This window comes from Eublepharis macularius, chromosome 4 (genome assembly GCF_028583425.1).
Source record: "Eublepharis macularius isolate TG4126 chromosome 4, MPM_Emac_v1.0, whole genome shotgun sequence".
Lineage (NCBI taxonomy): Eukaryota > Metazoa > Chordata > Lepidosauria > Squamata > Eublepharidae > Eublepharis > Eublepharis macularius.
The window spans coordinates 100,416,825-100,433,586 of NC_072793.1; the positions used below are offsets into that span (position 1 = coordinate 100,416,825).

Here is a 16,762-nt window from a genome sequence, read left to right on the forward strand (position 1 = left end):
AAATTTTGGGACTAACTCGTAGATTGAAAACATATTGTCAAGACCTGACTAACATATTAATGTCATGTGGAAGCTAGCCATGGTCTTCCCTGCTTAATACTTGGGTGGGGGTTGCTACACAGAGGCAGGCAATGGCAAACCACTGCTGCTGGTCTCTTGCCTTGAAAACTTTATGGAGTTGTCATAAATTGGCTGCAAGTTGATGGCAGCTTTGCACACAGACAAGGTACATTTTGGTATGTTATTAATTTGTCTGGCTGTAGCCAGGAGGTCTCTTATTCCTAATAACTTTTGGAAAATGATATGCACTTTTTGAAATGAAATTTAAATCCAGGTGGGTAAGTTGACTCAGTTATGTGAACCTTTAAGTGGTTTTTATAGGAAATGCCATCTCCACAACTGTAGGTCTGAAAACAACATTATTATTTTAGTTTAAAAAATAGACACACTTTCTCAGTTTTGTGCTTACTTGGAAGGCAAGATTTGTGTGAAAGAGCTAATGAATGCAGAGCGAAATGTCAACCTTTTATCTTTCTCAAAAGCGGCTTATTTCAAGGGAGATGTGTTTTAACCTGCTTCCTCGTTGTGTGCCTGCTTCTTGTCTCCCTTATTTTTCTTTTTTTTTTGTCCTGTGTGCTCACATGTGTGCTCTCCCCACCCCTTCTGCAATTACTGAGAAGGTTTTGTTGACTGGAGAAATGGCAAGCAATCAGGAAATGTTTAAGGATTCTAAATGTGGCCTGTTAGAATCATCTCAATTTGCCAACAGCTATTTAGGGTGGACATCAACATTTAATATTTTGGAGTTTGTATATGAAAATTATAAAGTGGGACATCATAATAGTAGTAACATATGCTATTGCTTATTAAGAAATGTATGTAACTAATATTGGAGATACTTAGATCCCATGATCAAAAATTTCTAAGTGGTTTTTATAGGAAATGCCATCTCCACAACTGTCGGTCTGAAAACCTTATTATTTTAGTTTAAAAAATAGACACACTTTCTCAGTTCTGAGAAATCATTTATCACTTTGATTGTGATGGGCATCTGGAGCTTGAATTTACAACGGAGAATCAAGGAGCTGTTTGCTGTAGTTGAGTTTCCTGGAAAATATTTCTCTCATGCAGCCATTATTGAAGCAGAGCTTGTAAAAACATGCTGCTAATAGTAAATGGCAAATTCACATGGGCTATCCATAAAGATCAATCATTGAGTAATTTCTTTTAAAATGGCACTTAAATTGTGTGATTGTTTCTTTAATAGCTTCATCACACTTTAGATTTGGACTGTGCTGCTTTTGAAGGGAGATGCTTCCGTATACTCTAGTTATTGGAGGAAACTGTGCTTTATTTGAACCAGGATGAAACCAGAAGTGGTTATGTCTTATTTGAAGTAGATGGGAGGGGGTTAACATTCTTGGGCAGCCCAAGATCTTCTCAAATATATATCTTTCCCAAGTGCTATGTGTGTCCTTCTAATTTGAAGTCATCAGTAATATGATGAATCCCTCTCTCTCCCTCCCTAGCTGTTGATCACGTAAGTTGCTGAAGCATGCAAAAAACCCAGAAATAAAATAAAAGTACAAAAATATGCTGATTCCTCCCTCCTCTGATTAAACTTTACTCCAAGAAGTTTCAATATTAAATGCAAATTAGATGCATATACTGATGGCATCTTCTAACCCAGTTTAGATTCAGGAAGCCAACAAGGGACTACAGTGGAAGTTTCTGGGGATGAGAAATGGAGGCGAGTAGGAATTCGGGAGTAGAAAAAGCTTTTTTTCCAAACGTGTACAGACACTTTAATATGATGATGATGAAGATGATGAAGATAATGATGATGATGACGATGACAATATTCGATTTATATACCGCCCTTCAGGGCAACCCACTCAGAGTGGTTTACAAAGTATGTTGTTATCATCCCCACAACAACAATCACCCTGTGAAGTGGGTGGGGCCAAGAGAGCTCTGGAAGAGCTGTGACTGACCCAAGGAATCAGATGGAAAAGTGGGGAATCAAACCTGGTTCTCCAAGTTAGAGTCCTGCTGCTCTTAACCACTATACCAAACTGGCTCTCCAGTTTGCATCAAAGTAAATATTTCACTAAATAAAAATATCTTCACATATTCTGGCAAGTTTTTTTTTTTTAAATACATCTCTGTTTCTGAACTGGTGGGAAGTTGGCAAAGGTTGTGGGGAGGGGAATGAAAATTAGAAGTGGAGACTTTTTCTTATAACTTATACCTGAAAATCCTGCCTAAATCTGTGGCCATACATAACCCATCACTGAATTTAGTTGTTTGGGTGAGCAGGAGACTATTTATTCAGGGCTGAAGGAAAAGCATTATGTGTGTGCTTAAAGATATTTTTTTCTTCTAGCCCTCAGCTGTGGAATTGAAAACAAACTTCTAGATGAAGCCCTGGTGAAGCCTTGGCACAAAATTAAGTAATTAATTCCAGAGACAAATTCCAGACTTGTAATCATGGTCGTCTATTGTAATAATGCCAAAAAGGAGTCTTTTGCCAACCCCTAAACACTAACAGAGCAATCCTAAGAAGAGTTACTCCAGTCAATGTTACCCAAATAGGAGGTCTCCTAATTAGTTGGGGGAATAGTTTAAAGAAGACAGGTGAGAGGGGGTAACTGGGATTCTCCACCTATGAACCAGCCAGATGTTCAACTGGAAAGGTTTTTTTATTAAAAAAGAAATAAAAGGTCAAACATACAAAAATCACATACAACACACAAACAAGGCTAACTAAGAGAAAATCAGGTAGAAGAGGGGAGAACAAGTTTGGGAAAGGCTATAGGTACTCGCACATGCACACACATGCGCACATCTGTGCACCACTCTCTGGTGGCTAGGGAATTCATATTTAGGGCAAAACATACCCTGGGGCAAGCTGACGTTCTCCCAAAACAATGACTTAATGGGTTTTCTGGAGGTGGATGATGAGTTGGAAAAGGCTTAATGGTGTTTGATGACCCATTGAGTACCGGATGGGAAAAGCTACCAGGTTTGGTGAATAATGTTAGGTGGTGCTTAATCAGGGTAAATGGTTGAGGGGAAGTAAGGCAGGGCATGGATGAAATTAGTCAGGAGTTCTTGGAAGACCAATTGTGGAAGCAGCTGTTAGTCAGCTGCTCTGACTCCCCTTCTAAAATATTTTCCAGGCTTTTGCCTGGCTGGTATCCATATTGTGCCAGCAGTGCCTTGCGCTTCTGACCTGTGATGGAGGGTGTTTATAATTTAAAGTCTATATACTGCTAACAATTTTTTTTTGTTCTGTCTGCTCACATCAATGGATTTAGACTGGAATAACTCTTCTTAGGATTGCACCATAAGAAAGTTTATTGTAGCTTCATATCTAGAACCTACTTTATCAGATGCATGTCATGAATTCTCAATTAGCAGGTAAGCTTATAGACAGGGACCTAGAGTGGAAATGTGAACCATGGGGTTAAGATAAGAGGCACAGTACATAGCAGTAATCCTTCACAACAGCGATAACAGTATCTGTTTAAGCCCAGAATAGTACAATAAAATCTGTTGCTAAATTCTACTTTAACAAATTATTTATCAGCAACTATAGATTCGTTAGTATTTGCTCTATTTGTAAGGTAGAAGAGCAATTGTAATATACAGTATAAATGCTTTTTGCTGTAGAGTTGTCATCCCCTACAACTCTTATACATTCATTGAATATGTATATTAAATCAATTAAAAATGAAAGTAAATAATATCCCAGGAAACTGAAAGTTATTGTCCATGAACTTGAGCAGTGCAATTGATGGTGGTAGGGGGACTTGGGCTCGGAGCTGACTGGAGGATTGTTGGCAGAAGACTCATGCTGAATCAGGCAGAGTGTAGCATAGAGCTCATTTGCAGCCCTGCACTGTGGTGGTGGATTTTTTTCCTTTCCCAACATTACAGCTGAATTTTGACCAGCTTAATTGTTTAGGGTGGCTTATGATTGTTGACACCTCTGTTTCTTTTAAAAAGTAATTTAGCTGCTATCTATGAGATTTTTTGTTGGAGTTTTTTTGTGGGGAGGGGGTTGTTGATAAAATCACTCATCTAGTCTTAGATGCCAGCTTGAGGATATATCTTAGAGGTGTCAGGAGTAGTACACACCTATTAAGGTTCTGTAGATAGTTTCAAATTCCTCTTTCTTTTAGGTCCTGTTGGTTCTTTTTGTCTTGGCAAATGCAGAGGGATACTATCAACAGCGCTGAATCCAAAGTTTGGGAGCTCAGGTATTCTACAGTGTTCAGTATTATTATCCTCTTTTATGTTTATTTAAAACATTTGTATATTGCCTTTCCACCAAAAATAGGGTCCTCAAGGAGACAGACATTAAAATACTAACAAACAATTTAAAACAATTTTTAAAACAATTTAAAATAACATTTAAAAATAACATTTAAAATAATATTAAAACAATTCAGTAAATACAGCCAAACACACAACACAAAGAACAGGGACGAGGGCCATTAACAGTCATTGGGGGTATACCAGACAGAACAAAAAAGTCTTCATCCTCTTGTGGAAGATAGCAGTAAAGAAGGAGACACAAATCTTTGTGGGGAGGGAGTCCCCCAAAGTATTGATGCCATCACCTAGAAGGCCCTTTCTCAGGTTGACAACCATCTAGCTTCCTATAACTAGAAATATGAGGTTGCTGCAGATGACTGGAGTGACTGGATATGTACGTATGGGAGAAGGCAGTCCATAAGATATTCTGGTCCCAAGCCATATAGGGCTTTAAAGGTCAATAGCAGCACCTTAAATTGGGCCCAGAAACAAATTGGAAGTCAGTGCTGATGGAACAGGACTAGAGTGATATGGTCCCTATGACCGACTCCAGTCAGCATTCTGGCTGCAGCATTTGTGCCAACTGAAGCTTTTGGGCACTCTTCAAGGGCAGCCCTATGTAGAGCACATTGCAGTAGTCTAATTTAGATGATATCAGGATGTTTACTACAGTGGCAGTATCTTTCTTGCCCAGAAACAGCTGCAGCTGGACCACCACCCAAAGCTGGTAAAAGCCACTCCTGACAACCGCTGCTACCTGTTTATATCCAACAAGAGACCTAGGTCCAAGAGCCCCCCAAGCTACAAATATCCTCCTTTAGGAGGTATGCAACCACATTTAGAACAGGAAATAACCCTTTTCCTGAGTCAGAACTCCACCGCAGAAACCAGCAGCACCGCCATCTTATTGAGATTAAGTTTATGTCATACCTTTAAAGGAGATTGTTCAGAACTTTAAAGTTGGGTGTCAGTATGTTGATGATAACCAGCTCCCTATTTTGCTGACTGTGTCCCCAGACCCTGAAGGGGTCTGTAAGGGTGCTTCTCCGTATGTGAACGCCTGAACCAGTTGTGCTTCTCTTACCAGCTTTTTTCTTACTGTGTGCTGCTCCCCTGAGCTTTCATGCTTCCTCTGCATCTGCCTTTTCCTTGTGAAGTGACCTGCCTAGGGATATCAGGAGGGTGTCATCTCTTTCAGTCTTTAGTAAAAGTTGTGAGGCAGTTGTTTGGAGAGCATTTTGATGACTTGGGGCATTTGTTTAATATTGGTTTAGTGTCATGGACTGGTAGTATGTTCTCTTTATGGTAATTTTTATTGTTGATTATTTTTTAATGTTATGTATGCCTGTTGGCCTCTTTGTATAAGCCTCCTTGTGCCTTTACATTTTCTGGCTACACTGGTGCAGGGAGTAAGGCACAGAGCCCTGGCTCCCAAGGTCCTGTGTTTAAGACCCTAGCACCTTACATATATGCCAAGGGTCATGGCCCACTGATAGAGCATCAGTTTTGCATGGAAAGTGGTCCTAGGTTTAATCCCCAGCATCTCTTGTAAGAAGGAATCAGGCAGCAGGTGAAGTGAAAGGCTGCTAGAATCACTGCCTGTCAGAGTAAACAATACTGACCTTGAGAGTTGAATGGGCTTACGCTATATAGGAGAGCTTCATATGGAGATATTTAAATGAATAAAGATGGTGTTTGAAAGAACTGTACTTTACAGAAAATAAGGTGCTCACTGGGATAATGAGACAAATTTGAATAGTAAAGCTTTATTAAATGGCACCCATAGGGAATTGGGGTTGCCAGCTAATCAAACATGTCGGTTAACAAAGCTTTTACCCAGCTTTATACACTGTGGATGAAGTGGTTGGCCAGCATGCCAGTTAATTGAGCTTTCCAGTTAACAAAGCTGTTTCTGTATATTAGAAAAAAGGGCAAATGCATATGGATAGAATAGAGCCAGTGTGGATCTGGGCAACCCAGGTTCAATTCCCTGCCCTGGAAGCCTGCTGGGTGACCGTGGGCCAGTCATACATTCTCAGTTTAAACTACCTCACAGGATTGTTGTGGAGAAATGGAGGAGAGGAGAATGTTGTAGGTTGTTTTGAGTCCCTACTGGGGAGAAAGCAGAGGTATAAATGACGGAAACCAATAAATAGTTTTCAGTGTTGTAATTTGCCAAGTCAACTTGAAAACAAAACTTCTAAAAACATTTGGGAACTTTAAAAACTGGGTGGTCATCTTCAGCTAACGTACCGGTATGTAAATTTGCTTCCATTCTATTACTGTTGGGTTGTGCTGGGGGGAGGGGCTGCCATTCCCACAGCCTGTCGTAATCTTCAACGTATTTTTCCACAAGTATTCCCACGCCTCCATTGTTATTTCTTTATTAAAGTTTATAGCCCACTTCACCATCTGCACTTTAACTGTCTCATCTTCAGTATACCATTTTAACAACACCTTATAGACCTTAGAGATTTCCTTTTTATCTTCTTGTAGAATTACTTCCTCTAGTTCTGAGTTCTCTATTCTTATCCCTCCCTTTGCACAATCCGAGTTGTAAAGGTCTCTAATCTGTCTATATTGAAACCAATCATAATTTGAAGACAACTCTTCTTGCGTTTTTATTCTTAACTTGGAAAGGTCTGTTCGTGTTATTTCCTTATATGTTAAACATCATTGTTCATTGTCAACAGTTCTCGGGTCTATTACTTCATAAGGAACCACCCAAGAGGGAGTTCCTTCTTGCAGGTAGTTTCTGTACTTCTTCCAAATTGTGAAGAGGCTTCTACGGATATAATGGTGCAAAAACATAGTCTGCTTTTACTTTTTCATACCACAAATATGCATGCCATCCAAATATTTTTTTATATCCCTCTAAGGCCAGTAGTTTACGATTTTTCAGAGTCATCCAATCTTTCAGCCACACCAAGCAGATTGCATCATAGTAAAGTCTTAGATTGGGCAGTTGCATTCCACCTCTCTCTTTTGCATCCTGTAATACTTTCATTTTCACCCTAGGCTTCCTGCCTGCCCAAACAAAATCCGATATTTTCCTCTGCCATTTTTCGAATTGTTTAGAGTCCCGGATAATTGGTATTGTCTGTAACAAAAACATCACTCTTGGCAGCACATTCATCTTAACTACTGCAATTCTTCCCAACCATGACAAATTCAATCTATTCCATTTAATCAAATCTTGCTCTATTTGAGTCCACAATTTCTCATAGTTATTCTTGAATAGATCTATATTTTTTGCAGTCAGTTCAATTCCCAAATATTTCACCTTACTTGTTACTTCACAGTCTGTAATTTCCGTTAATAACTGTTGTTTTTGTTTAGTCATATTTTTACATAATATCTTTGATTTCTTTTTGTTTACATAGAAACCTGCCAGATCTCCAAATTCTTTAATTTTTTCTATTACCTTAGGCATGTTTTCAATTGGATCTTCCACAATTAACATTATATCATCTGCAAATGCTCTGACCTTATAGGAAAAGTCTTTTATTTTTATTCCAAGGATCGTATTGTCTTCTCGAATCTGTATCATCAAAATTTCCAAGACTAAAATGAACAACAGTGGAGACAACGGGCAACCTTGTCTTGTACCTTTGCCAATAGTCAGTTTTTTAGTCAGCTCGTCATTCACCACAATTGCTGCACTCTGGTCTCTGTAAATTTCTTTCACTGCTCTTATGAATCTTTCCCCATTTGTAGCTGTTCCATGGTGGCAAACATAAAGTCCCAGTTCAAATTGTCAAATGCTTTCTCAGCATCCACAAAGAAGAAACCAACCTCCTTATCACAACGCTTGTCGTAATATTCAATAGCATTTATAACTGTCCTTAGATTGTCTCTGATTTGCCTATTCGGTAAAAAACCAGCTTGTTCTTCTCCAATAACTTCGGATAACCATCCCTTTACTCTTTCTGCCAGGATCTTCGCAAAGATCTTGTAGTCATTGTTAAGTAAGGAAATTGGCCTATAGTTTTTAACATTAGTCAAGTCTTGTCCTTCTTTGGGGATCAATGATATATTAGCTTCACTCCCAAGTATCTGGAGTTCTTTGGTCTCTCAAAACACCATTGATCACTTCTTTTAGGAATGGTACCAGTTCATTGACCATTACCTTATAAAATTTAGCTGTAAGTCCATCAGGTCCTGGCGCCTTTCCCAGGTTTGTTGTCTGAATTGCCTTTCTTATCTCCTCCTCGGTTACTTCACTATTCAGTTTGTCTCTCCAATCTTCCGAAATTACTGGAAGCTTCATTTTCCCCAAATATGCCACTATTGAGTCTTTATTCACTTCTTTTTTGTCATACAATTTAGCATAAAATTTGTAAAAAGCTCTACTAATAGCAGTCTGTTCCAAATGTACTTTATTGTCCTCACATATTTTATTTATTGTCTTTTTCTCCTTTCTCTTCTTCAATTGCCATGCCAGGTATTTCCCAGGTTTATTTGCACCTTCAAACGACTTTTGGTTCAATCTCTTAAGATTCCATTCCAGTTCTTTATTATTCATTGCCGTCAACTGCTCTTGGAGGATTTTAATATCCTGGTAAATTTTCTTTTTCCCTGGTCTTTTCTTTAATTGTATTTCTTTGGCTTTTATTTTTTCCATAATCTCCTGTCTCTTCTCCTCTCTTTTCTTTCGAGCTCTTCCATTTAAGTCCATCAGTATACCTCTAATTACTGCTTTGTATGTATCCCATACCTTGTTGGTTGGTACTTCTCGGTTCATGTTGTACTGTATGAAGAACTTAGTTTCCCTTCTCAACATCTCCATATTTTCTCCCTCTTGTAACAAGTCCTCATTTATTCTCCATCCTTTCCTCTTAGTTCTTTTTCCAAACTTCCACATGATTGGGTTGTGATCTGAGCCTACCATAGGCATTATTTCTACATCCTTAGTCCAAAGCACTAAATCTTTTGAGGCCCAGATCATATCAATTCGTGATAGAGTGGAATGTCTTGCGGAGAAAAATGTGTATTGTCTACCTATGGGGTTCTGTATTCTCCATACATCTTCCAAAGTTTCCTGCTGCATTAATGCGAAAAAAGTCTTTGGTAATAATCCTCTTTTCTTTTGTGCCGTTGCTGATTTTTTATCCTGCTCCAAATTTGTGACTCCATTGAAGTCTCCTGCAAGAATTATCAGGTCATAAGAAAGTTCATCTAATTGCTTCCTCAAATCCTCAAAAAAACTCTCTTTTGCTCCATTAGGTGCATAAATTCCAATCACCAACACTTTCTTTAAATTCCATGTACATTCCACTGCTAGAAATCTGGCTTCCACATCTCTAATCACTAACTTTGGCTGTAGCTCCTCTCTTATATATACTGCCACTCCCCTTTTTTTCTTTTTTGAGGCCGCTACAAAATCATTGCCCAATTTGCTCAATTTAAGATATTTTACATCCTGTTTTCTGAGTCTCTTGTAGGCACACAATATCACATTTCTGTTTTAATAGCCAGTGGAAAATGCTTTTTCTCTTATTGGGTGAATTAAGTCCATTTACATTCCAAGATATAACTTTACACTCCATATTCATAGCCTTGTTGCTGGTAAGTCCTTTTCATTGTCCCTCATAAACTTTTCCATCTCAAATTCAGATCTGATGCGCTTTTTCCCTCCTCCAAACTCAAATGACAATCCTTCCGGTAGTTCCCATCTGTACCTTATTTTCATGTCCTTCAAGATTTGGATTAAAGCTTTGTATTTTTTCCGGTCAAGCAACACCGATCTGGGTAACTCCTTCATAATAATAACCGTCTTGCCATCAACCTCCAATGGGTCTTGAAATTGCTTACTCACAATAATTTCTCTCATGTTTCTGGTCGTAAATTGCACAATTACGTCTCTTGGTAGTTTCCTCTGGGTCACAAATCTTGAATTTATGCGATACACCACGTCTAGAATAGCCACAATTTCCGCCTCCTCCTTCCCCAGGTATTCAGCTAACACCTCAACAATTTGTTCTTGGGCTGTCTTTCCCTCTACCTCCAGCAAGCCGCGAAACCTCAGCTGCTTCTCCATATACTTGCTCTCCGCAACCGCCATTCTTCCCCTCATCACCCTCATGTCCGTTCGTTGCGTATCTGAAAGGTTCTCCACCGCCTTCTCCACTACATTGACTTTTTGTTGTGCTGCTTGCACATCACTTTGTATTGTTTCCATTCCCTTCTTCACTTCTGCCAGTTCATTTTTTACTGTCTCTTTAACCTCTTTAACTTCCTTTACCAGCTCCTGTTGGACCTTTAACATTTCCAAAAATCTTTTATCCAGATTTTCTATAGCCGTTTGCCACTCTTTCTTCGACATCGTGGGGCTTGACTTGCCTTGCTCCCACGTATCTGCTCGTTTCCTTAGCTCCGTGGTGCCTGGCTTAATGTCCTTTTAATTTAATTTAAATGTCCCGGTTTCATGAAGAAAAAAAGACGCTTAAAGAGTCCAAAATGTCGGGCGTCTTTTCTCTATGGTTTTTCAATAGTTTTTGTAATCCAATATGGCCTACTTCCTCTTCTGCTGAAGTCAATGCCCTTCCCTTTCCAAAAATGGCGATTCCCTTCTTCCTGTCTGCCAGTGAGGGCCGTCTCTCTCCCGCAGCTCTATCCCTGTTACGTACTTCCTGTTTCCCGTCTCCTCACTGCAGCTCTCGCGATGGTAGAAACTTTCTCACAGTCCATTATCTCCCCACAGCCGCAGGTATGAAAAACAATTATCCGATTTCTCTATTAACTTCATTTAAAATAGTCCTTTTTCTAATCTGTTTCTTGCCGAGTCTTCCTCTAGTTATAATCAATCTGTTGCAGTTTAAAAGTCCACTTTAATGCTTCATTACTTTAAGTATTTCGTCCCGTTTCAAGAGATAGTGATCTTTACCTTTTCAAACGTCTTTTTGGGTTGTAATCACTGCTTCAATCTCAAGATCTCTTCCACCTTCTTTCCCCCTGTTGAAGCTTGGGCATGTAGGTCTTATGCCAGCCGCACTGGCCCCAGGACTGCCGCAGAGATTTAAGCCGACCTGTCGTAGGGTGGGACCTCAAGAGTCGGGAGAGAGTCCGTTGCGCAGGACCCCCCCTCGCCCGAGATCAATGCGCCCTGAGGTGCTTGAGCGTTCTATGCCTATTCTCCGCCTGAGAATAGGTGGCCGCGGGCTTTTTGGCCCCCGCCGGCCGCTGAAATGGCAGCCCGGTCAGCTCTGCTCTTAGAGCTGCTTTAGACCTCCATGGATCCCAAGCCGGAAGTCTCATGGTGGTGCACAAATTTTTAGGTGCCTTTTCAGTGCTGGTTATAATGATATTCTTACCCATAATGTGCTAAAAACATTGCGATGTATCTTACCTTTGGATCTTATTCTTCAAACAAGTGGCTCTTCTATTGGAAGTAGCCTCCTTAGGTTGGCTTAGGTTGGTTTCATACTTTACTCATCAGAGTGGTAGGATACTTGCTTCTCTGTTCCCTGACAATGACATGTAAACATTATGGTTCCCAGTGCTTGGAGGAAATTACATGTTCTTCAGTGTTAGCTATTTCTAGGTTAAGGGACCTGGAAACTTGCTACAATCTGGGGTTAGGCTTCTGTCTCCATCATACTAAAGAACTTGTAATTTAGTAACTAAGTTTTGTTTGTGTCTGATTTATCTCCTTTTTTTCCTTACACAGGGCTGCCCTTAAGTAGACCATGAGCAGGTAATGCACCAGAGACGTTATTGGGAATCATGTCAGACGAGTCAATCTCAGGGAGTGATCCAGATGTGGACCCAGACTTGGAGCAGGAGGATATGGAAGAGGAGGAGGAGGAAGATGAGGATGAAGCAATGGAGGAAGACAATGATGGGGATGATGAGGAAGATCTACTTGATGAGAATGGTAATAGGCCAGGGAGCCAAGTAATGTTTTACAGTCTGTAATTACCGCAAACATTAAATCTGGTGAATGATTCCTTTGATTTTATGCAAGAGGCAGATATACTCACTTTAGAAATTGTATCTGGAACAGTACATTTTAGTCTGCAGGCTATATAATGAGCATTGAGTCCTGAATTAATAGCTTGGGCTGCTGTAGCTAAATCAATTTTAGTCATGATAAGCCATGCACAGCCATTTATCTGTGTAACAACCAGGGAAAGCCCACTTTCTACTGATATATCTTAAGGAATGCTGTGCAACGAATTGTGATTGTTACTACTCTGGATATATTGTGAGAGTATCAGTTACACTTTTTCTGTAAGGTTCTGGGTTCACTAATCAGTGGGAGGGGTCAGAAGCTAGGCAGAGCATTGATGCCCTCCTCCCTCTGTCCCACTACTGGAAATTTTATACAGACATACCTCTGGTTTCTGAGATTTAAGCAGATATTGACCACCACATGTTTTCAAGCATGTATCTACACACATAGGGACTGGAAATGTGGTGTTTGTTTTAATAAAAACAGAGATTTTTAGGAAGCTGAATAAGAATATCAGAACACAAGAAGACTCCTGCAGGATAGAAACAAAGGTCCATCTAGGTAAGCATTCTGTTTGTGGCTAACCAGATTCCTCTCAGAAGCTGACAAGCAGGAAATAAAAAGGATGATATTCCCGTTTTATTTATTGTTTATTTTAAAAATGTGTGTCCCTCACTCAGGAACCCATACAGGAAAGTGTGGCTTATGAATTCCGCTATGCAGGCAAAACTCTCTTGGCTCCATTCAACTAGCATGGTTCATAGCCCAATAATTCTGTCTAATATGTACCTAGCTGATCTCATGCAAAAGCCATCTAGGCTGTTAAGTTGGTTAGATCAGCCATCTAATTCTGTGCTCAGTACTATATTCTTTATTCTCGGAGAATCATGATGTATAACTATAGCCCATACAACAGAAAAAGAACAAAAGTGTCCCCCATTTTTACCTGTTGTTCAGGCTCCTTTTTTTTTTTTTTGCATTTTTTAATTTATTAATAGAAATAAAGGCCAATAGAAAGGGCAGAAAGCCAAGAATAAGAAAAGAGTAAACAGTTACAGAATTTGGAGCTTAAAAAAGAAAAAGACCAATAATACATATTTCATTTCCATTCTTCTCTACAACACTTATCTTTTTTAAAGCAAAATTACAGTCTCTCCAAAATTTTCTTTTCCACTACTGCCTCCCTTCTACTTGTTTTATATTCCCTCATTATCTTCTTAATGATCAAAACCACAAATCATCAAGTCACTATTCTTCATTTTGTGCAGGAAGTCAATAAAGGTTTCCAGTTAGCCAAAAAGATAGACAATGTTTTGTATCTGATCAGTGCTGTAAGTTTCGCCATCTCTGCTAACTCTGTCATTTTCATAGTCCAGTCCTCTATTGAAGGTAGTTCCATATTTTTCCATTTCTGTGCATACGACAACCTAGCTGCAGTAGTCATATATAGAAATAAAATCCCATGCCGATTTTCCGACTGTCCATTATTGACGAAGGCTTTCATGGCCGGAGAACGTTAGTTGTAGATTTTCCAGGCTGTATGGCCATGGTCTTGGCATTGTAGTTCCTGACGTTTCGCCAACAGCTGTGGCTGGCATCTTCAGAGGTACTGAAGATGCCAGTCACAGCTGCTGGCGAAACGTCAGGAACTACAATGCCAAGACCATCGCCACAGAGCCCGGAAAATCTACAACAACTAATGTTTGTCCATTAATCCCAACAAAAAGGCTTCTGGTTTAAACTGAACAGTAATCTTTAGTATTTTTTGTATGACCATATGAATCTGAGTCCAAATTTTTTTAGATTTACGGCAAGTAAAAGCTATTCCATATGAACTTGTTTTTAGATATGTGGATACCTTTTATAGAAACTTATGTATAGATTTGACAAATTTGTTTTTGTTTGACAGCATTGTTTTTCTTTTTTGTTTTATTTCTTTTTTTGTTTTGCACAACTAATTAGTTTTTGTTTTAAAAAAGAAATATTCCTTTACATTATTTTTTGTGGAAGTCAGAAGGGAAATGTGTTTGAAGCCAATTTTTTAAAAATCCTTGAATGAAATAAAAAATAAATGAAAGGAGTGAAAATCTGATTACTATAGTTTTTTACTTAATCTAACAAAAATTGGCATGTAGAAATGTTATGTCAAACAGCCCCTTACTTCCAGGAATACCATGTAACCAACTTCTGGAGTCTGGAGGGGAACATATTATATATCTGGACGTTTAATCTGTTGTGTGAACACATTCATACCTAATAGACGGTGGTGAGTAGAAGGCAGCTAGCAATAAAGCACTTTGAAATGTGCTTTTTTGACAGAACTGCCTCCCTGTATGTTGAACTGTACAACTTGCTTCTTAGCTGAAGAAAAGGAAGAGAAAATAGAACACAGAAGCTGAGATGAGTCCTTTCCTTTTACATGCACTGATGTAGATTATCAGGCATCTTGTATTTTAGCATAAGAACTGTGTAATGGACTGAACATGTGTTCTTTTAGCCCAGTATGCTGTTGCCAAACTATGGCTAGTAGGGGTACATGCACAAAAAAATACGGTAAATCCAAACTGGGAATACTGAACCAGAGAAAAAATCCAGTATTCTCTGAACACCAAATTGATTTTCTAGTTTGGTTCACTAACATAGCAGAAATTCAGTAAAATTCAGCCATTATTCTATGTGGGAAAATCCACGGGCTATCTGGCGGCCTGTGTAGGCTCTGGTATATCTTAGGAATGATCTTGAGTCTGACTAAGAAGTGAATGAAGTTTATTCAGTGAATGAAGTTTATTCAGGAACTACAACTTTGACAGAAAGGAGAGAAACAGAATAAACTACCTCTACAAAAAGGGAGGAGGGACTTCCGGGAAGAAACAAGAAGCAGGAAGTAGCCTAAGAATACCAGTCTGGAGACATGCAAGAATGACAGAAGAGAGGAGGATAGAAGGATCCCACTCTGTCATCTAACTGTCAGACCTGCTGCCCCTTGCAGACATTCTGTGTCTTTTTCCTGCTCTGTACACAAGACATTGTATTTCCAACACCCCTTCTCAAGGTCTAGTGTACAGAGTCCGCAAGGTTTAACTTCTTGCATTGACTTTCAAGCGTATCTTTAGGAAGTGGCTTAGTGAATATATTGGCGATCATCTCTTCTGTGCAGCAGTACTCCAACTCAATAAGCCCATCCTCTTGCGTATTTCTTGCTAGCTGTTGTTTCACATCAATGTGTTTGGGTCTAGAGTTCATCTTTTCTGTTTGTGCAAGTTTTATGCACCCTTGGTTGTCCTCGAAGAGTTTTATTGGTTTGGGTTCTTCTGTTCCAAAGTCATTCATTAGATGCAGCATCCACTTCAGTTGTCTGCATGCCTCTGCTGCTGATATATATTCAGCTTCAGTTGAGGACAGGGCCAGGGTTTCTTGTTTTCTGCTACTCCAGCTCACTGCTCCATTGCTATAAAAGAATAAATGTCCATTGATAGACTTTCTGTCCTTGATATCTTCTGCCCAATCTGCATCCATATATCCTACCAATCTGGGATTATCACTTGTTGGCAACTTCGGTTTCAGATACATAGTCCCATTCGGGTATTTGGCCAGTCTCTTGACTGCATTCCAATCTCTTTTGCTTGGTGATTCAACCTTCCTGCGCAACATATCAACTGCTGCTGCTATATCTTGACGTGCTAGTGTACTTATGTACAGCAATTTTTCCATTAATAGATTTTTTATTGGATGGGTCAATATATATTCAATTTCAAATGCAAATACATTCCATTTCAATTCCCCTGTGTATATTTCCCCATCCCTCCCCTCCCCCCTTTTCAATAATGACTTCCAACAGCACTCCAACCCCCCATTATTAATAATACCTTATTTCTACACTAAAGTTGTTCTTTTCTTATTATTAGTAAAGATCTTAATTATATCTTATCTTACTTAATTTCTTTAAAACCCCTCGAAAGAGCATAATTGTCCCTTAACATCCCATTTCTTTTCCATTTATTTTTTCAGCTTTTTCCAATCTTCCAAAAATGGTTCTGGATCTTGCTCCTTCAAATTTCTTGTTAGTTTGTCCATTTCAGCCAGGTACAACAATTTCCTTGTCCATTTTTCAATTTCAGGTATTTCTTCTCTCTTCCAGTACTGAGCATATATTATTCTAGCTGCTGATATCATATAATATAACATCTTATCATTTCTATTAACATCTTCCAAATGCAATGATAATAACAACATTTCTGGATTTTTTGCAACATTATAATGAAGTATCAAAGACATCTCAGTACATATTTTGGTCCAAAAGTCTCTAGCCTTATGACAAGTCCACCACATATGAAATAGAGAACCTTCATGCTCTTTCCAACACTTATTAGATAGCTGTTTGCTGGCTATGGCTAATTTTTTTGGTGTTAAGTACCATCTATATAACATTTTATAGCCATTCTCTCTAATACTGGTACATGTTGATATTTTAAAAGTATTTTTCCA

General features: G+C 39.0%; 1 protein-coding gene across 5 annotated transcripts in view; it reads left to right on the forward strand.

The window, feature by feature from the left end:
• The window catches only part of RAD54L2 (RAD54 like 2), a 131,040-nt gene that overhangs the window by 14,994 nt on the left and 99,284 nt on the right, over positions 1-16,762 (forward strand). For 4 of the 5 annotated variants that reach the window (XM_054976864.1, XM_054976862.1, XM_054976866.1 and 1 more), the window contains one exon: positions 11,993-12,199. In XM_054976864.1, the coding sequence (XP_054832839.1) occupies positions 12,049-12,199 (151 nt within the window). In that variant the 5' untranslated portion in view covers positions 11,993-12,048. Of the gene's footprint in view, positions 1-4,187; positions 4,266-11,992; positions 12,200-16,762 lie in introns of all 5 variants that reach the window. The other variant, XM_054976863.1, reaches the window with a different exon arrangement.